At 51.8% G+C, this 21,571-nt stretch overlaps 2 protein-coding genes and 1 long non-coding RNA gene across 3 annotated transcripts; all 3 read right to left on the bottom strand.

The window, feature by feature from the left end:
- Positions 1 to 3,564: 3,564 nt before the first annotated feature.
- Positions 3,565 to 6,993, bottom strand: LOC121060625 (olfactory receptor 52B2-like). The gene is made up of 3 exons (XM_040538607.1): positions 6,877 to 6,993; positions 5,661 to 5,810; positions 3,565 to 5,251 (listed from the first exon to the last, which is right to left on the bottom strand). Exon 3 carries the CDS (start codon positions 5,212 to 5,214, stop codon positions 4,264 to 4,266), a length of 951 nt encoding a protein of 316 aa, XP_040394541.1. The 5' UTR covers positions 5,215 to 5,251; positions 5,661 to 5,810; positions 6,877 to 6,993; the 3' UTR covers positions 3,565 to 4,263.
- A 572-nt stretch (positions 6,994 to 7,565) lies between these two features.
- LOC121061584 lies at positions 7,566 to 15,152 on the bottom strand. Its single transcript, XR_005815178.1, has 3 exons — positions 15,059 to 15,152; positions 9,161 to 9,818; positions 7,566 to 8,420 (listed from the first exon to the last, which is right to left on the bottom strand). It is a non-coding gene; the product is annotated as an uncharacterized LOC121061584 (long non-coding RNA).
- LOC121060235 (olfactory receptor 51L1-like) lies at positions 11,288 to 12,547 on the bottom strand. The gene has a single exon (XM_040537888.1). It carries the CDS (start codon positions 12,485 to 12,487, stop codon positions 11,495 to 11,497), a length of 993 nt encoding a protein of 330 aa, XP_040393822.1. The 5' UTR covers positions 12,488 to 12,547; the 3' UTR covers positions 11,288 to 11,494.
- Positions 15,153 to 21,571: the final 6,419 nt, after the last annotated feature.

Genomic DNA, 21,571 nt, shown 5'->3' with positions numbered 1-21,571 from the left:
TTTTACAAGTTTGTCAAGTACAAGTCATATCAATCAGATCATTTCTCTTCTGTGGAAAGGTGACAGTTCACACAAAGGGAAAAAGAACATCTGTCTTAATTATTGAGATGAATTAGCATACATATCACATAGTATTTTCATAAATGAGTCAGTGAATATTGCTGAGCTTGAACCATTACAGGGACATTTCAAATCCTGTTTCTTGTTTCTTTTGCGGGTAAAATGCAAGTCTAAATGAGCCTTTTGGGCCTGATGTCAGTGTGGGCAGCACAGTAAAGAAAATATTTATTAAATCCACAGCTTTGCCAGAAGCACAAAAGAAAGAATTGTTAGCGCCCTGGGTAATTTTGAAAAAGTAGAGGAATGGCCTGGAAAAAAAAAAAAAAAGGGAATAAAATCCACAATCAGGATGGGAAAAGCAGGAAAGTCTACAGTGTTGATAGTGGTGTTTATAAATGAAACAGAAGACACCAGAGTCATGATACAGAGAAGAGGGACATTGTGCTGGGATGCATCCAGAGCAACATTGCCTGTACAGTGTGTTCAATTGGCCTGCGCTGTCCTGGCTTGGTAAAGTCTCATCTGCGGATGATCACTGCCACAAAAGATGTAATTTAGTCACCACTCTGACCTCCTGAGCTTTTCCATTTTTACTTTCTTGTGGTTTATAAGATAAATGGAACTCTAAGTATTTAGTTCTAACTCCACATAAGGAGTAAGCTGTATGATTTGATGAGAAATACAGAAGCTGACTGTATTAATTTTCTGAGTTCTACTAGAAATGCTAGGTATTTTATGAATGGCTGTCTATGTGTCTGTCTCCCTGGAAAGTTTGTATATCACACTTCTGCCAGAAAGGCTTTCAAAGCTGATGGCAAATGAGGCAATCAAACCTGGCAGGAGAATTTGGGGGAGAAATTAAAAAAAGAAAAAAGAAAAAATGTTAAAACAAAACAAAATAAAACAAAACAAAACCAAAACAAACAAACAAACAGAAAAAAAAACAAACAATGCTTTACCATATGAAAAAGAAGGACTCCCAGCTGAACCAGAGGAGGTATTTCTGTGAGAGGATTGCTAGCTGTGCCTTACTCTGATTCTGATCCTGGAGAAGAGGCTTTAAGTGGGTATCAAAGCTATTGGGGAAAGCTGAAATATTAGGATTATAAATATAAAATGGTCGTGTGTTTATAACTTTACTGAAATCAGGATAATTCAAGGATCATGAAATACAAGGTTCCTTAGCACGTAGATCCCACAGATCTCAAATATACAGCTGATCCATAGCAGTCAGTTGTTATTATTAATGACAATCAGCACAAATTAAAGCAGTGGTCCAGGATGTATTGGTCTGTTGCCATAGATGGCCTTAGTCCTGACTGGATTTGTCCCACATATTTGACATTTTACCTGCTGGTTTTATTTTAGATGAGGACTGTCTGGCTCAGGACAGAAAGGAGGCCTGTGAGGCTGGGGTCCTGGTAGACACGAGTTAGCTCTGCACCACCAGGACACCTTGCTGTGAAGGCAGACGGTGCTGGGGCGGTGCTGACAGGGCTGCATCTGGCAGGGCCACGGCAGCAGTTCCCCCAGTTTGGCACAGGTGAGACCATGTCTGAGCACTGGATCCAGCTTGTGTCCTGCAGTGCGGCAGGATGGAGCCAGCCCAGTACAGCCCCCAGGCTGTGGGGCTGGAGCCTGGGACACGTGGGTTTTATTACCGAGCCATCCTCTTTGGTGTGTACCTCAGCAAGAAGTATTTCTTCCACACCTTCCCCATGACCAGATCTGATGGGCTGCTGGCCATGGCTTGTGACTTAAATGTATGCCGTCTTTATGGTCAGATCATAGAGTCGTAGAATCACAGCATGGTTTGGGTTGGAAGGTACCTTAAAGATCATCTAATTCCACCACCCCCACCATGGGCAGGGACGCCTCCCACTAGATCAGGTTGCTCAACTGTGCAAAAGATGTGGCTTCTCGCGTTGCACAGAAGATACTATTAATTGGAAGAAATGCATTTGACACAGAGTGATTTAACTGCATAAATATTTTAACCAAATGTAATTTCTTCTATTGATTTGCCTCTTTAAATAATGTCTAATAGAGAATTATGTTCTATCTGCTTTCTTTGGTTAAGGAAAAAAAAAAAGGAGTAAGTGCTTCAACAATGTTTAAAGAAGAGAAGCTGGCAGCCCATGGCATGGACAGGTACACTCCTTGCTGGGTTAAAAACTGGCTGAGAGGCCAGGCCCAGAGAGTGGTGATGAATGGAGTGAAATCCAGCTGGCAACCAGTCACCCGTGGCATTCCCCAGGGGTCGGTGTTGGGGTCCATCGTCTTTAATATCTTTATTGATGATTTGGATGAGGGAATTGAGTGCACCCTCAGTAAGTCTGCAGATGACACCGAGTTGGGGGGAAGTGTCGATCTGCCGGAGGGTAGGAAGGCCCTGCAGAGGGACCTGGACAGGTTGGGTCAATGGGCAGAGGCCAAGGGATGAGGTTCAACATGGCTCAGTGCCGGGTCCTGCCCTTTGGCCACAACAACCCCACGCGGCGCTACCGACTTGGGGCGGAGTGGCTGGAAAGCTGTGCAGAGGAAAAGGATCTGGGGGTGCTGGTCGATGCTCGCCTGAACACAAGCCGTCAGTGTGCCCAGGTGGCCAAGGCCAACGGCATCCTCCTGTGTCAGGAGTAGTGCAGCCAGCAGGAGCAGGGAGGTGATCGTCCCCCTGGGCTCTGCTCTGGTGAGGCCGCACCTTGAGTGCTGGGTTCAGCTTTGGGCCCCTCACTACCAGAAGGACATCGAGGCCCTGGAGTGTGTCCAGAGAAGGGCTCTGAAGCTGGTGAAGGGCCTGGGACACAAGTCCTGTGAGGAGCGGCTGAGGGACCTGGGGAGGTTTGGTCTGGAGAAGAGGAGGCTCAGGGCAGACCTTATTGCTCTCTGCAACTGCCTGAAAGGAAGGGGTGGTGAGCTGGGGGTCAGCCTCTTCTCACAGTTAACCAGTGATAGGACCAGAGGGAATGGCCTCAAGTTGTGCCAGGGGATGTTTATGTTGGAAATGAGGAAACATTTCTTCTCAGCAAGAGCGGTCAGGCATTGGAATTGGTTGCCCAGGGAGGTGGTGGAGTCACTGTCCCCTGGGGTGTTCAAGGAAAGGTTGGACGTGGTGCTTAGGGACATGGCTTAGTGGGTGATGGTGGTAGGGGGATGGCTGGACCAGATGATCTTGGAGGTCTTTTCCAACCCTAATGACTCTGGGATTCTATGAAATGTTAAAAACAGAGTACTGGATATATTCATGAATGTGATGCTGTGAATATCATCCCTTTGTATCAATTAATTGGGGAACACAGTAATCACAAAGACCTGAAAAGGGTTATCAGTAAGAACAGTTATTCTCAGTGGATACAAAGGAGAGTTAAAGATGAGCCAGAAAAAGCATGTGCAGGCTGTCAAGAAAGACACAGTTCTAAAAAACAGGTCTGTTGGTCTGCGGAGGAGCTAACAAGCAAGCTTCTCAAGGTGGGATTCCTGCTGAATGTATCATCTCAAACAGGCTGGATAAGCTGTGACACCTACCACAAGGATGTGTTGGCCACAGGTTTTCCCAGGGTTTCATGTACAAAACTAGAAGTGTATGTCTGCACCATGAGCCCTGTGTTCCTAGGGCACGTGTGCCCAGGCACAGGATGGGCTGCCAGCGCACAGGCAGGGAGAAATGGGAGTCTTCCTTTCCTTAGTAATGCATGCATCGTTGATCCATGAATTTATTGTGTACCACCAAAGATGGTAGTAAGGACAAGACATACATGATCCAGACCAGTCCTTGAAGATTAGGGGTTTCCTATTTGCATGTAGGAATTCCTTAGGCTCTGGTTGTGCAGTGGGACTTTCCTGCATTTGGCCACATTGGACACCAAAGGCAGAGGTGGATGAACACACAGAAGCCACCTCTGTTCCAGCTGCTTCTCCTGGCCTTGTGATGTGCTGCAACCAAACCCACTGATAAAGCTCTGGGTTCATGGGATAACACCAGATTACATCAGATAAAATTCTGGTATATGGTTCCCCACTAATTTCTCCTTTTGTAGTGGTGATGGGATTTGTTCTGAAGAAGCATCTCATAAGCAGGAAAATTGATCAGTAATGGTGTTGTGCTGAGTCTAAAAGAGGAAGAAGCCATGTTATTTCACACACATGCACTCTGCTTCCCTGGTACAGAAAATTTCTCTTCCTTTCGGGGGAATAACATCCTTGTCACCGCAATTGCCCAGTCCTAAAGAGTATTTGGGACACCTTTTCTCTGATTAGTTTGTTTTTCACTGAGTAGACAATGGGGTTTAGCATGGGTGGTAGGAGCACATAGAGATTGGCCAACAGGATATGAACATGGTGAGGGACATTGTGGCCAAACCGAAGAGTGAAAAATGAGAAAAATGCTGGTGTGTAGAACATCAATATAACACAGGCATGAGAGCTGCAGGTGCCAACCGCCTTGACCTGGGCATCCTTGGAGGAGAGCCTGAAGATAGCCCTGAGAATGAGGCTGTATGACACCCCAATGAGCACAACGTCCAGCCCTGGGCACAGAAGGGTGGTGGCAAAGCCGTACCAGATGTTCACGGAGATGTCGGTGCAGGCCAGCCGGGCGATGCCCATGTGCTCGCAGTAGGTGTGCGGCATGATGCTGTGTCCGCAGTACAGCAGCCTCTGAAGGAGGAATATTGTTGGGAACATCACACAAAAGCTCCTAGCTGTTGCAGCCACCCCTATCTTGGCTATCACTGAGTGTGTGAACACTGTGGCGTATCGCAGGGGATTGCAGATTGCAACGTACCGGTCAAACGCCATGGCCAGCAGAACGGTCGACTCCACGATGAAGCTGAAGTGTGTGAAGAACATCTGGGTAAGGCAGGCACGGAAAGACATCTCCTTGGAAAGGGACCAGAATATGCTCAGGGCTTTGGGCACTGTGGAAGAAGACAATATGATATCTGCCACCGCTAACATGGCCAGGAAGAGGTACATCGGCTCATGAAGGCTTCTCTCCGTCACAATGACAAATAAGAGGACAAAGTTGCCAAGGAGCGTGGCGACGTACATCAGGCAGAAGGGGATGGAGAGCCAGGTGTGCAGGTCCTCCAGGCCTGCCATGCCCAGCAGAAGGAAGGAGGCAGGCTGCAAGCTGGTTAGGTTAGTAGCCACCATGGTGGGATGATGCCTGAGTCAGTTCGGACTCCCTTCTCTGTAAGCAAAAACAGGAGGAGGGTAGGAAGCACCATTCATAAAATGTAAAAAATACACTCGGATTTCTCTGGAGCACTTTATTTTTCTGGATTCTGAAGCGGGTTAAAACTCACTTCCCCCACGCACTGGGGAAGTGTGCTTGAGATACTGACCCCAAAGCAAGCAACAAATTAAATTAAAAAGTGTTTCATAGACTCAGGTGTTGAAATGCAGCAGAGGTGCTCACAAACAGTCACAAGTCAATGCAAAAGCTTGGTCAGGCACCCAGGAATCCAGATCCCCTGGCTCTAGTTGCTGTTATTTATTGTGCTTGTGTTCTGTAGCACCCAAAAGCATATGAGGCACATGACAAGCTGGGACTGACTAACACTGATTTTACACAATATGCTAGTTCTTTCAGTACCTACCTCACCTCTCTCCTCACTCATTCACTCCACATTTTGTGTGACAGCAGACTATGATCTCTGCAAGGCAGGGATGGCTCACACAGCACCCAGGGCAACAAGGCTGTTTACTGATGGCTGCATCACATCAATATGAAAGGATGATCCGACAACCTGCGCAGAACAAAGCAGTGTGGAAGATCAGCACCACACAGAGTACGTGGTCTCAGGGAATGGCTGTGTGCAGAGCAGCTGCTGAATTTTAAAGCAAATTCAGAAGCAAAGGTCTAAGGCAGAGCACAGCACTGAGAGACAGACAAGCTGTGCCACGCTAGCATGGAGTTTGCATGGAGATGCTCAGGATCCTTGGAGTTTGCTCATGTCAGTTGCCAAGGATTGCCCCACTGCATAACTGGGTGGAGGGGCATTTACACTGCAGCAGGGTGAAACGCATCCCCTGAGTCTGGGCAGTGCTTCCCTGGTGCATCCTGCCCCGCACTGTCCCACCTGCCACCAGGTGTGCCCTCAACAAGCCGAAATCCTCCAGTGATCAACTTGTATGGGGCTTGCGTGTGCAGAGTCCTCTCTGTACTGCTGCAGCTTTTCTCCTGGGTGTTACCCTGTGACTTTTCTGTGCTCCCACCTCCCCTGCAAGTTGCTCAGCCAGATGTAGAAGGTGGTTTGCAGTATATTCATGGAAATGACAAAGCCACCAGTGAGGGCAGCATCATCCAAATTAGTCAAAATTTAAAGAGTCATGAATGCTTCCTGGACAATGGGCAGTCAGTGCTATGACTCTGGCTGCTTCCCTGGCAGTCACCTGGCTGCTGACCATCGCATGAGCCCTTGCTGATACTGCTCTGCTTCTCTGAATGCACATCCCAGTCCTCTTGTTGGGAGTTATACAGAACGGGCAGCAGGAGGGCATCAGGCAAGCTATCAGCTGTAGAGCCAGGTTGGACCTGCTCCATGCCAAGCTGGTTCTGGCAGGGCCTGGGGAGTGCTCATGCAGGCAGGCACTGCAGGCAGCCACTGCTCAGGTCATAGGACCACGGGGTGGTCCTATTATCTATCTTTTATTATCTATCTATTAACAAACCTGCCGGGACAATTCTGCTTCTCATCTCAGAGCCTAAATTGGCAGCTTGGAGTGATCTGGGGGAGCTTTTTACGTTCTGGCTCAAATAAGGTACCTCATCTACAGCAACCTACCAAGTAGCAGCTGCTGCAAACAACTCACCAGCTCCGTGACAGCCAGGAATGAGGGCATCGCCTCTGGACCTCCCCGGGCCGCCTGCAGAGCGGAGCGGGGAGACGGCGATGTTTGAGCACTCCTGTGCATCCCCACGGGGCTTGCATGCAGCTGGGCGGGGGCAGAGCTCTGGTTTGTGCTGCTTGGGCAAATGTGATGAAAGGCACAGCAAATGAAGGGGATTTTGATTGGAACTCATTTAACGTGGGCTGCCTGGGCAGACATTACCTTCTGTTGCCTCTACAGATGGGACAAAGCCATCAGAGCACTGTATCAGCTCCTTCCTGGAGGGACTGGGATGAGATGAGGCAGCTGAAGACACACAGATGAGTGATGCTGACATCTTCCAGCCAGCCCTACAGAGATGATGCAGGATCTGCTGTGCTCACTGCCTTTAGCCTTCCTCTGCCTGCCTGCGTGGGCATCTGAGTGCTGCTGCTTCAAGCACCAGGGTGATTAATACTGTAAATGTGTCTGCTCTCTGCAACAGGCTTTCATTGCAATTCCTGGTCTGAGTGTTCAACATTGGCTTTGTGAGGATTCTCTCTGAGGACATAAAAAGAAAATACAGTGTTAACAAAGAGTGGGAATGGGAAACAGGTGGGTGAGCAGAAAAAGGTCGTGGGGGAATGGAAACTAATAAAGGTATGAAAGAAATCAAAAGTGGGTACCTTAAATTAAGCAGTAAATCTAGATTTAGTTGCTGAAATAAAAACAGACAGATTGTCTTTACCCATATACTTTCTTTTTCTATTCTTATAGTCAGGAAAATTGTGACCTGACATCACAGGAATGAACATTTCAAAATTAGATTTTCAAGCTCCCAAAATTGGAATATTTGCAAAAATTCTCTGTCTCCAGCTGCTAGCATGTGCATGCCTTATGGCTGCCCAGCCCCAACACATATACTATAGCACACAACCCCTGGCTCAGATTGACTCTAGAGTAGGAATTCATGGTTTTAATGAAATAAGGTCCACAAGCCCCCTTGACCCACTTGACATATATGTGGCCTAGGCAGGCCAAAAGTTGATTTTTAACACCTGCAAATCAATACTATGTTGTTGAAGCTGGAACTGTCTGTCCCATGCCTGACCTGGGTATCCCACCCTGTGGTCACCCAGTGGCACACAGATCTCAGTGTTGGGGTGAGAGGCTATTTCAGCTCAATTCTTTCTCACCCTTCCCACAGGGACCATGGCCTAGAACAGTCCCAAACATGTCTGTTTTTGGCACTGCCCAGCGGCTTTCAGGGGTTCCCATCTCCTCTCCCACACTGGTGATGACCTACAGCTCAGGCCTGAAAAGCAGGCACAGGTTTCAAGTTCCTATGTTTTTGGATTTTCAGCCTAAAAGTATCAAAATCAAGACATGGACACGTTCTGAGTTCAGCAGCTGTATTTGTGGGGTGGGGTCAGGTCTCTGTGCACAAGCATCCTTTAATTGATAATGGCTTCACTGGATCTCCACTTCAGGAGGCTGCTCAGGCGAGGACCCTCTCATAGAGACTTCACTTGCGTTACACTTTATCCCTGCTTCAGAAAAAGGAGAAAAGGAGAAAAGGAAGAAGGAGAAAAAACTTGCTGCAAAGTTTCTGGCATGGGACATGAGGCCTACAGGGTTAGTCTGCCATGGGACAGCCTGTGAGACCCCATGGACTTGCTGTCTTGTTTGTGGTCTGCTAAACAGAGAGAGCCCCCTGCCACACACACATCCCCTCCCCACAGGAAGAGCTCAGCACGATGGCAGCCCCTCTCCCCATCCCTCTTCCCATCGCCCTCCCCATCACTCTCCCTAACCCTGCTCCTCATCCCCTTTCCCCCTCCTCCTCCCCTCACCCCATCTCTCTCCCCATCCCCTCCCAATCCCCAATCCCAATCCCTCTCCCCCACCCCTCTCCCCATTACCTCTGCCCATCCCTCTCCCCGTCCCCCTCCCCATACTCTATCCCCATCCCCCCTTCCCACCCCCCTTTCCTCCCCTTCCCCCATCCACCCCATCCCCCCTACTCACCCCTCTCCCCCTCCCCATGCCCCCCACGGCCCCCATCCCCCCACTCGCCCCCCCATCCCCCCTCTCGCTCCTCTCCCCCCTCCCCGCTCTCCATCCCACCCCCATTCCCCCTTCTCCCCCTCCCCATGCCCCCACGCTCCCCCATCCCCCCCACTCCCCCTCTCCCGCCCCCCCCCCCACGCCCCCCCAGTTCTCCCCCCCTCCCGTCTCCCCCGCTCCCATCCCCGCGCCCAGCAGGGGGAAGCCGAGCTCCGCGCACCGCCCGCCGCGGGGCCGGTCCCGGTGAGCGCGGCCCCGGGCCGGGGCTGGGGTCCCGGTGCCACCCCGCTGCCACCGGGGCGAGCCCCGAGCCCTGCCCGACCCCGGGGGGCCCGGCCACCAGCAGGTGCCCGGGGGGCTCCGAGCTCCAGGCGGACGAGCGCAGGAGCGTGGGGGCTCCCTCCGCAGGGGGCTGTCGGAGCTCGGGGCGCTGCGTGCCCGTGGCCGCATCTCGCTGTGTTGGAGCTCGCCGAAGGCCCTGCAGCCCCCCGGGACCTGCGGAGCTGTGCGGGGGGAGCGGAGCTGCGTGGGGGCAGCGGGGTCTGCCCGAGAGGGGGGCTCTGCCCAGCAGCCCCGGGGCCCGTCCGATCGGTGCGCCCAGCAGAGCTCCCCAAAGCTTTGATACTGGAAGTAGCAGAATTGCTGGCCTCCGAGGTCTTCTGGGGGGGCTTACCACCTCGGTGTACATAAGGGGGTGCTTACACGCGTCCTCATGGTTTTATAGACATCAGCCAAGCACGGCAGGATGCGCTGGAACCACGTTTTTTTACTTGCCAGTTTGTACTTTTGTATGTTTTTGTACTTGCCAGTTACAGTGTCTCCTGGGGACATATTGATCATAGTTGTTACAGTGCTGTGTGCGCACTCCATGACAAACACTGTCAGAATAAATTAAAACAGTTTTTAAATGCTGAAATTGTTTTAAAATGTCCTTCCAAACATAGTCAGTCTATACAGTGCCTGCACCTCTGGGTCAGCTGGAAGAGAACTGCTCCTTTGAAAGAGTGCTAGCCATTAGCTGAAGTGGGAAGAAATCCATCTCTGAGGTCTAAATGAGCCAGCCTGAGGAAGGCGTTGTGCTGCAGAGCCTTATAGAAACCCCAGCATACTAATTAGCGCAGCTTAATCTAAGAATGACAATCATGTCAAGAAACCTGGTGCTGCAGGTCTAACCCAGGTAAAATGTTCCAGGCAAAACAAAACAAACCTAGTGAGGAAAGCACTCGTGTTTTAAAGAGAAGACAACAAGACAAAACTTTTGCTTAATGTTTGAGAGTCCAGAAGTCATTGCTGTGTATAAAGCGTTCCTCCTGTGGAGGGAAATGACTCCAGCAGACCTGGGGGCGCTTCTACGATCAGCCCCTCCATGGGCCCGGCCACTCCAGCTGTGTCTGCAGGCAGCTGCCCGACCGGGTGAACCCTGCCAGCCCCAGCCCCCTGCTCCTGCCCACCCTCTTCCTCCATCTCACAAAAACGGATCAAGTCCTAATGGCCAGTGACCAGCCTGGACTTCCCGCGGCCATGCATGGTGCCAGGTGGCCAAAAGGACCACCACAGAGAGCATGCCTGCCCTGGTGCTCTCACAGACACTAGCAGCACTCAAGCAGACGTGACCAGCACTACCCAGCCCCAGTCCTCTTGGATGGCTGGGGCAGGACAGGATCTGACCCTCGCCCGCTTGATTCAGTCACCCTTGTGTATGTGGATACCTCAAACTCTGGAGCAGACCAGAAGCCCGTCCAGATCCAAGTCCAGACCCTAGACCCCATTTGCACACTCTCCAGCTCCAGCCCTTGGTCTTTCCAGTCCCTGGTCTCCTCCTGCTCACCAGTTAGTCCAGCTTGTTTGTCACCAAGTCCCACACAAACACCGCTGCACACAGACAGTAATGTCACAGAAAAGAAGACAAGATAGGCTGTGGTGGCCAGGTGCATGGCCTGGAGGGTGTATTGATTACACCGTGTATTACACCTGATGTACACTTGCTTGATCAGCCCCTTTACCACCCCATCCACTTTCCCATCCCAGTTCCTCCCTGGATCCCTCCTTTTCTTCACCTTTGGCCCTTCTGAGCAGTGCATAAAATATCTCGCACTTTCCTTCAAGCTCCCTAAGTTGTCCCCTATAAAGTTTTACACAATCCCACAAGCCCCCTCAGCTATCCACACTGTCAGCTATTTCCCAGGGGACCCATGATAATTTTCTTTCTGCCTTCTCAGCAGTTCTGCTTGAACCTTTTTCCTCCTGGCTCCTCCACTGGCCCCTCAGTCACTGACCTCAATGTTGTGGTCCATGGTATTGTCTCTGAGGTTTGGGGTTTGTGAATCTAGATGTAGTTTGCCTCTGTTTATATGCTGAGAAACCTTTAACCAGATATCCTTGCAGTCTTGCATTGCAGGTAATGCATTGCACCTATCCTTCTCCTTCCATATACCTTTTACCTTCCCCGTATCCTTACATTGGCAGAAGTGCTTGACATGTTCCCCTCTCCCAGCTGGTCTTCCTCGGGGTTGAACTTCACATAAGACAGTTGGCAGTAGCCATCATATTGACTTTACTGGAAAATAGCAGCCCTGGACTTGCAGACCCCTCGCTGGCAGAGCATCCTCAGTATCCGTCTCCGGATCACTTTGGTTTTCATGCTGTAAACGATGGGATTCAGGATGGGTGGAGCAAGGAGATGGAGGTTGGCTGTGAAAGTGTAGACCTGGGGGGACACGTGTTTGCCGAACCGGTGCATCATGGAGAGGCAGATCATGGGGATAAAGAAGAGCAGGACAGCACAGACATGGGAGATGCAGGTGTTGAGGGCTTTGAGACGCTCTCTCCAAGTTGCAATGTTCAGGACGGTCTTAAGGATCAGAAGATAGGACAGGAGCACAAAGAGTAAGTCCAAACCCAGTGTGGAGAGTAGCACAAAAAGGCCACAGGCGCTGTTGATCTTTGTGTCAGAGTCTGCGTGTTTGATGATATCTGGATGCAAGCAGTAGGGATGGGAGAGCTTGCTGGCCGTGGAGAAACACAGCCGGGTCAGTAGGATCGGGAGTGGGAACTGGAAGAGGATGGTTCTTATGACAATTGCCACACATATCTTGGTGATCACTGAGTTGGTGAGGATGGAGGAATATCGTAGGGGGTGGCAGATGGCCACGTAACGATCAAAGGCCATTGCCAGAATGGTGGCAGATTCAATATCTGTGAAGCTGTGAATGAAGAACATTTGGGAAAAGCAGGTGCTGAAGCTGATCTCTCTGGCCTCCAGCCACAGCATCCTCAGCATGGTTGGGAACACAGATGTGGACAAGCCCAGGTCAGCCACAGCTAGCATGGCAAGGAGTAGATACATGGGTGCATGGAGACTCTGCTCTGCCTTAATTATGGCAAGGATGGTCCAGTTCCCCAGCAGCACCAGGAGGTACACAGAGCAGAGGAGAACAGCAGACCATATCCAAGTGGATTCCCATGCTGGAAAACCACCCAGAAAGAATGTTAGAGTGCTGGTCTGGCTGCTGTTGGTCCCAGGTGGGATTAAACAGGGATGCTTCATCTCATCCTTGAATAGCTGCACTGGAATGTAAGCCAGCAGGGTCACAAACCACACACAGGCAGTGAGAAAAACTCCGGGATCCCTTCAGTCTGAAGCCTTGGATAAAAGGCATCACCAAAGCCGTGCCACAGCAGAACCTAGCAGGAGCCGTACCGAAACAGTCTGAGCATACTCATCACCTCTCTGTGTGCATGCACCAACACAGAAACCACACACTGGCAGAAAGCACGTGCTATGTATTGCATGTCCAGTGTAGTCAGGATGTAGCTCCGGCTGCCTGGTATAGCAGGGGAAGGAACAAACAAACAAACAAACAACAACAACAAAGTCCATGAGTGACTGTGCAAATACTAGCTGAGAAAGGGAAATACTAGCTGAGAAAGTGAAGTGTCATTGTGATTAGAGAGGGCTATGGTGAATCCTGTTCTTGATTTCTGTGTTTTGCTGGGAATTTCCAGTGAAAGAAAATGGACGGGATGCCGAACTGCTTGTGCAAATATAGCAGCTTTCTTAGGAACAAAGACCAGTAGAGCTTGGTCCTTTTAAACCAACAAAACACAGGCCATATACAAATCCATGGAGGGAAAAAAAATCTGCCTAAGCCGAAATACAGTAATTACTCACAAAGCAACATGTGAAAATTGGGCACAGATAGAAGTAAACTGGAAGTTACAAGGAAGCTGTATTATGGTGGGATGTCTCTGAATATCCTCCCACTAGAAACACAGGAGGAGAAATGGCACTGCTTTTACAGAACATTTTCTAAGGGAAGTTTTCTAATGAGGGAAGGCACTGTCTCATGCTGCCAGGAGGGATGGGGGTGGTACTGAAGGACTGTAGTGTCTGGAGTCCTCTCCCCACAATACTTGCAGGCTGCTCTGCATGTCTGACTCTGGTCCTCAGCCTGTCTTTGAAGGACCACCCACCACAGGGGCTCCCACGCCCCCTGGCATGGTTCGGGGCTGTAGGGAGCAGAGGCAGCACACTCTCAGCATACATCACTGAGGGTCACTGAGCTTCCCACAGCCCCAGACCGAATTGGATCTTTAGCACCTTCCAGAGAGGTCTTTCCACCCTACTCTCCTATAAGGATGTTCTGTGGAAGTCTGTGGGAATGAAATAATGCATGCGAGTGTTTTTTTTTTAAGAAACTGCTCTGGAAATGCCTGATTTTGACAGCTGAATGAGCTCTGTTATGGAGGTCCATGTCACCTTACCTGGAACATCCACCTGTAATTCTAAAAAAGCATTTGAAACAACGTGAGTACCTGTAAAACCATTACATTTAAAAATACCTATATCCACCTTGTAAAACCATTACATTTATAAATACCTAGATCTACCTATCTGTTCAGAAAATTGCAGAACTATTTCCACTCTGTGCTGCAATCCTCTATTCCCTGCGACCTCTCTTTGCCCTTCCTGACTCAGCACACAGGTTGACGCCTGATCCAGCACCCCTGCGTAACTGCAAGGACAGAGCAAGTTCTGTGGCTTGACCTGGGCTTGCATGAAGATGCAGACTTCAATGTGTGGGAGTTCTCTCTGGTCCTTCAGAGACGCTAATCAAAGATCACCTCTGCATTGTGTGGAGGGGAAGGAGAAGGAGTTACAGGACAAGGTTATCTTCAGACACAAGCATCTGACAGGAGCAGTTAGAGCAGTGATAATTCCCAGCTCAGTCTCTACCCTGAGAGCACAGGATCTGTCAGAGGTGTTGTTTAATTGCCCCAAATTTCTGCTGTGCCCCATCTCTTCACCTAAAGCTCCGGCAGCGCTGGATCTGGGCTGGATGAACGCTGCATCAGCTACTTGCACCAAAACCTGGGGAACTTCCCTGTCTCATCCCCTCTTTCTGCAGGACAGCAGCACACCGCCACCACTGCAATGGAGCCGGGAGCATGGCTGTGCTGAGCTGGTGAAGTGTGAGCTGGGGTGAGCTGGTGGGGACAGGAGAGGAGAGCCCTGCTCCTGCTCAGCGGGCAGGGTGCACTCCGGGTGCCTCCGCGGAATGCAAGGCTCTCCTGGACCTGAGATCGGGTCCCTCTGAAGCTCTTGCTTGTCCCAGCCTGTCAGAAAGAGCCTGAGCACTAAGGAAGGGAAGAGTAAGAGCGAATCCTGATGGTTGCTCGTCTTAGTGATTACTCATTTTAACATGTGCAGCTTTATGGACTCCACAAAATGACCGATCCCACATGTGCACCCTGGGATTTCACTGAGACCAAGTGTCCTCATGACGCTGTGAGAGGAAAAGGGGCTGCGCCCTGCTCCAGCACAGAAAGTGGCACTGAGCAGATGCAGGGATATCTATTCCCCTTCACAGGCAGCGGAAAATAAGAGTCTGGGTCTCTGAGAGCTTTCCCATCTCTGTGCTAGGCCTCTGCAATGGGGAAGAGCACAGCTCCTTGGAGCAGCACCCACCTCGGGCAGCTGAAATGAGCCGGCCCGTGGGAGGGTGACGGGGAGCCTGCAGCTGCATCAGGCCCACTCCCCTGCTGCGAGGAGCCGGGGCCGGCTGAGCCCCGGGTGGTGGCACAATGCAATTTTCAGCGTGGTCAGGAGCCCACTCACCTGCCTCGCTCACGACCTGCCCGAGCTTCCCACCAGCACCGCTGCGATGGAGCAGCCTGTTCCTGACGTCAGGGCTCACCGCGGCCGAGAATTTATAGCAGATCCTGAGCGATCCCTGCTGCAGGAAAGGGCTGGCCTGGGAGCAGTGGGATTGTTGCTCAGCACTCGGAGCAGATGCATTAACCCCCACAGCACCAGGTCCACCCCGGCACGCAGCGCAGCTCTGCACCGCGCCGTTTGTCCCTGCCGATGGTGACAGGGAACACACCCTGGAGACCCCTTCGGAGGCAGCCTCCTCCTGCTGTCCTCCCCCTCCCCAGAGAGCTGAGCTCTGTGGCAGGGTGGCAGGCGGGTGAGTCCCCAAGGTTTTTCCCAGCCCCACTGCAGTTCTGTGGGTTTTGAAGGCAGCCCTGGAAGAGGTCTCTGGAACAGACCAGAACTGTATGGCCCTGTGTCCTGTCCCCAAAAGTGGCCTTATGTGAATGCCTAGAGAAGAATGTAAAAGCAGGGCAAGTGGGCTTGTTAATCCTCCAAGCCCTTTCTCACACTGGGCACTGTGAGATGATCCTCGGGATCTGGGGTGAGCTGGGTAACACACTGTGCTTGGCTGGGCCAGAAGAGATGCTCCAGGACATCCACCTGCACCCCATCAGCTCTCCGTGGGTCTTCTTCGCACAGGCCCCTTGCTGTACCCTTATCTTGTAAATGCAGTATTGCAATTATACTTTAATTCAGAATGTCAGCAGCATGTCAAGGCGTGATTTAAAACTCCTGTCAGCACTCAAAAAGGATCTTGTGAGAAGCAGAATGGTCATGGGGGACTTCCTTAATCTTGGAATGGATTTTACTGAAACACTTGGTGCACTGGTGAATGAAGTGTTTTGAAAACATCATAATAATAAAATAGATACCCTGGGAGGATTTCACCTGACTAAAGGAAATGAGAACAAAATGCTTTCATGGCCTATTTTTGGTGAGAAGAAGAAAGTGAATATTTAGTGCTGAACATTGTAGCTCAAGAGCCTCAAAGTGGATGGAGACGGTCAGAGTTCAGTATCTAAAGTTATATTTATTACTGTACTCTTTGGGGCCTGTCTTCCCCACTGGTAAAACAGTGAAATGGAAAAATATGGTGCACAGGGATATGGTGAAGGTATTTTTACTGCAAGGAGGAACTGTGTTGGGGAAATGTTAACATAAAGATCTAAACCATTGCCATTGTTCCAGTGGAGGTTTGTTACAGCAGCCAGCACAGATCCTGTGGCTGCCAGCAGGGAGCAAATGGGGCCGGGGTGACACTGCAGCAGCTGCAAGGCCGAGACCCACGCTTAGCTCTGGGAGCACGCAGGGGTGGTGGTGCTGGGTCCTGCCCAGGGCAGGGTCCCGGGAGTGCTGGCAACGCCTCCTGCCACCATGAAGTGAGGGAAGACCCTATCCCTGCCCAGGACACCTGGGTGTAAATGCTGCATGGCCACGCTCAAAGCATGGCAATCTCTGCAGGAAGTCACTGCACAGGCATCCCCTCCCAGTGCTTGGCCCTTGCTCCCCGTGGCCCCACGTTAGATGCAGGGCTAGGGGGTAAACTTCTGCAGTACAATTCTTCCTGCACCAGGGATAGGCTGCCACAGGGATTGGCCAACAGAAGAATGGAGCTCAGTTGGTTTCTGTAAACCAGGGCACCAGGAGGAGATGCCAGAGCCCTCCCAGTCCAGAGTAGCTCCAATGGGGTCTGCTGCCTCTGTACTCAGCCATGCAACCAGAAAGCACCAGCCTCCCAAGTGCGTGTACCTGTGGCTAATTCCCGTTACAGAGGTGTGCATGTGAGAGGCTCTGAGTGCTGTTGTGGGGGTCACAGAAAAGGATGAAATGAGTGCAGAGGAGGAGAAGGGTGAAACTTGGAAATTCAGCCACAAAGACAAGTCTCAGACCCAGAAGGGTGTGCGAAGGGACTTGGTCCCAGCCTGCCTGCCAGAAGCTGCAGTCTTGCTCTTGATGCCCCATCCCTGGAGGTGTTCAAGAAGAGGTTGGACGAGGCCAGGAGCAACCTGATCTAGTGGGTGGCATCCCTGCCTATGTCAGGGGGGTTGGAACTGGATGATCTTTGAGGTCCCTCCCAACCCGAGCCATTCTATGATTCTATGATGGAGACGAGGTGAGGCCATCCTACCCATGGGGATCAAAGGCTGGGGAGGCAGAGCTGGGTTTTGCTGGCAGGGATGTTTACTAAATTGGGGAGGGGGGTTCACTGGAGCAGAGCAGCTTCATGCTGTGCCAGCAATAGCAGAGAACAAGGCATTTGTCTGGGCAGGGAGGTGACGTCTTCGCTGCTTTGCTCAGCTGTGGGCCCTGCACCCTGCCACACACCCATGCCCAAGGTGCAGCGTTTATCACCGAGGTCAGCTCAGGAGCAAAACTCACCCCAGCCAGGTGGGCTGCTGCATGCAAAAGCAGCACTGAGCCCCCTGCCAGGCTTTGCCCTTGCTCCCCAGCTGGTGCTGCCTTGTTGCATGAGAGGATGGACCCTGCAGTGGGTCCATCCCCCCTTCCTGAAAGCCATGCCTCAGTTTCCCTGCCTGGAGAAGAGGCTTCACTTTCATTTGCAGGGTGCTGTGGTTTACAGCTGAGATGATCCTCATCAGAGCAGTGGGCTGCTGAAGGCATTCAGAAAACAAAGCCGCTGCTCAGGCTGCTCCCCACATCAGCCCTGAGGTCTGATCCTCTCCTTCCCTGTGCTGCAGGGCTTGCCCCACCAAGTGCTGCCTTTTAAACATGGGCAAACAGGCACGTCCCAGGGCAGCGGTGGTGCCTTCAAATGCTGGCTGTGTGCCTGTTTGGAAGCGGCTTGTGTAGAACAGCAGCTCCTGGCGGTCCCTGGTGAACTTTGTGCATTACAATATGCAGGAGTTCATTCTGGACAGCCTAAAGCTTCCGCATGCAAATGTTCTGTGCTGTGAATTGCCCTGAACCACACTTACCCAAAACTCCTCAAACCCAGCGAAAGAGGCCAGCATTAGGGCCTGTGCATGGCCAGCTCAGCACTCCCCTGCACGAAGCCATGCTTAGCACAGTCCCAGGGGCATTGCACTGTGGTGGAGTGAGTCTGAAACTACTTTCCAGCCTGAGCACTAATGAAAGCCTGCTTAGGAAGTATTGCGCTGTGCTGTAGCCCTTTTGTTGGAGGCAGGCATGGGACTGCAGCACTCAGCCAGGCTGGGATTCCTTTCCTGAAGGGGATCTCACCTTGCCTGGAGCATTTTGGGACACTTGGGGTGAGCAGCCGCCCAGCCTCGGTTTTCCCACCATTGAACACTACCCACCAGGAGGTGGTGTGTTGGGCAGGGCTGGACCCAAGCTCTGCCAGCACAGGGAACCAGGGGGCACCCTGAATTCCTGAGAGACTTTCTCTGGGTAGGGCAGCGAGGTTTTATGCTCCACTCTGCTCTGGAGACAGGAGAGGCTTCAAAAGCAGTGGCAAATTTTAGTCCCCTCCTCAACACACAGGAAGATGATGGAGAAAAGAGGCTGCCCATCAGGACACGTCGCACTGTCCCCTTAGGAGTACAGATCACCTGTGCCTGCCCCTGAGCTGGAGGGCAGTCGAGAAGCCCTGCTGCTGCAGGGGCACGCAGGCAGCCCTTGCCGGGTAATCAGGGGCCACACGCTCTCCTGGCTCTACTAAGAAAGAAAAAAAAAAAAAAAAAAAAAAGCTAAATATTTTTCAGCTGGCTGCCACACTGCCTCAGCAAAAATATTTTCTGCTGCGTCAGAAGTCTGACACAGCACAAAGGGGAGCCAAGGACTGCCTTATCTCTGCCCAGCTGGGCTCTGTTTGCACCAGCATCATTATCACACCCACACAGCCACGGGTGGCCAGGCTGGGATGGGCGGCCGTGACTCAGCACCACTGCTGGTGCAAGCTTGTTGCACTCCACTGATGGCTGGGGAGCCGCAGCAGTGCCATGGAAATCACTAAATCATCCTACTGCAGAAACTGGACTTGACTGTGGGAACACCAGCCCATCTGAGTGCCTGGAAGCGGTGCTGGTTTCAGAGCTGCCTCTCTGCCTGGATGTCTGAAGGGCAGCCTCAGAATCAAGTGTCCCTCGAGGCTGGGTTGATCCAGGGTCTGCGGGCTGTTCCCCCGCCTCGGCTCAGCTCAGCCCCACACATCCTGAGAGAAAGGGCTCAAGTCGTGCACCAGTCTCAAGTTGCACCAGGGGAGACTGGACATGAGGAAGAATTTCTTCATGGAGAGGGTGGCAAAGCACTGGAATGGGCTGCCCAGGGTGGTGGTGGTGTCCCCATCCCTGGTGGTATTTAAGAAACGCGTGGATGTAACACTGAGGGACATGGCCTAGTGGTGGAAATTGGTAGGTCAGGCTGGTGGTCAGACTTGGTGATCTTTTCCAACCTTGATAATTCAATAATTCCATGATTCTATGAAAGGGGCTCTTTTTTGGTGGGGGTCTTTGGTTAAGGCAGCTTTTTCCAAAGCAGCGGTGGGTAGAGCCAGGCAGAGCAGCAGTGGGCCCAGTGCTGGGGCACTCGCCGGGTTCCTCGGAGCTGAGCTGCCCCTTGGGAGAAAGGATGTGAGCGGCTGCAGGGAAAGCAGGGCCATGTGCCCTTACCCTGAGCACTCTGGGTTCAGGTGTGTGTGCAGGTGTGTGATCACTGCATTTGTGCCCTCCAGCGCTGCCCAGCTCGATGCGGCCCAGCACCTTCCTGGAGGAAGGCAGCCCCCAAACTCCAGGCACTCCAGGACATGGCATGCCACTGAAGATTAAGGCTTTGGGATATGAGCCACAGTTTGGCTGGGTTACTGGCAAGAGACTGCAACATGTTTACACTGAAGGATTTTAGTGTGTGAGCATGTAACACTTAAGGACTTTTTTGCATTGCTGGTTTCCTGGCCAGGGCACTATAATTACTGGCAGTGCTTATTCTGTGGCATCACAATCATTTATTTCACCTGAAATGGGCAAAAGACCCCAGAAGGGATCTTTTCTGTGGGCCTTGTTCTCCACCTTCCCTCCCTCAAGTGCTCACTTCTGCTCTGGCAATGCACAGGGCCCTCAGGGTCACCATCAGGGACCCCCACATTGCTAAAGGAGCAGGGTGAGGGGGCTCAGCTCCTGATCAGCTGTAACTGTACTCGCTTTGCACTGGTTGCATTTGGGCACTGGTGATGAAGAAGACCCTGAAATCTCATTCTGTACCACCTCTTACCTCCCCTAAGAGAACAAAAAATGAGAGGAAATCATAGTTTTCCCATGGATACTGTGGCTGCACACCGGTGTGGCTGGGGAATGGCAGCAGCTGATGTGTGGGCAGAGGTGTGCAGAGGTGTGCGGGGCCGGACGGCGGCCCAACTGGTAGTGCAGCCCACTTTGGCTAAATGCAGGGGCAGAAAGCCGGCTTCCTGAGCGCAGCCAGGTGCTGACGTTTATCTCGTGCTGCAGCCAGGGTGGTGAGGAGCTATCTGGTGCAGGGCCACAGGGTGTGGGAGGCCAGGGGCTGCCGGCGGGCGATAGAGGGGCCGGCAGAGCAGGGCAGCGGGGTGTGAAGCGGCCGATAGGTGCCTCCTGTGCTGCAGGCCTCCGGGATGCGGCAGCGGCCTGAACACGGTAGAGCAAGGCAAAGCCCGCACTGGAGAAGCGAGGCAGCCGTGGTGCAAAACAGGGGTGGTGCTGTGATGGAGACACCTCACGAACCTGATCATGGAAAACCCTGTCTGGCTCCTGAGCCCTGTCTCACTGCACCCAGGGAAGCGCTGCGCTGGCCCTTGTAACGTGCCCCTCTCCTGAACTGTCCCCCCGCCCCGGTATCCCCTGGGCTCCGTTTGCTCCAGCCCAGTGCAGAGGCTCTGGTAGGAGGCCAGAGGCTGGAACCTTTTGCCAGGAACCTGTGTCTGTCTTGAGTTGAGCAAATGAAAGCCCCAGTGAGGAGGAGGGATAAGAGCAAATGACTGAATCAGTTACAGGCAGGAAAAACACTGCCTTAAGGGATACTGCCTTGGAGACATCTTGTCATGAATAAAAAAGCTGTTTTTTGCCAATTTCTGGATTGCTTTTGCCTGAGTTCCTGCACTGAGGGATAACTCAGAAGCTGTTTAATTAAATCATTAGCTTTTCCCTGAGTGTCCTGGCTTTTATGCCTGACCTTGTGCCTCACATCCCTTCACCTCACTCAGCTCTGAACTGCCTGTAGCCCATGACACTGGACTGGCTTTAGAGCTGAGTAGCGCTTGGTGAATCCCTTTACAGGGATATAGGGACAGCGATATATGAATATGGTCAGGTCCCCTTTCCTGCGGTGCCCTGGAGGTCCTCTGTATATTCCTGTTGTGACTAGCCCCAAACTGCACACATTTCAAACCCACAAGACTTCTGACAATATTTAAGAAACACAGTACACAGTAAAAGGCTATAAGCCAGCTCAAACACTGAGGACCATGTCTGGATAGTAAGTAGGTCATTATATGGCACGAAGTTCAGGCTGAGTGCCTGATGCTGG

This window comes from Cygnus olor, chromosome 1 (assembly GCF_009769625.2).
Source record: "Cygnus olor isolate bCygOlo1 chromosome 1, bCygOlo1.pri.v2, whole genome shotgun sequence".
Classification (NCBI taxonomy): Eukaryota; Metazoa; Chordata; class Aves; order Anseriformes; family Anatidae; genus Cygnus; species Cygnus olor.
The sequence above is the reverse complement of the archived record's forward strand: the minus strand, read 5'-3'. Positions and strand labels throughout refer to the sequence as shown.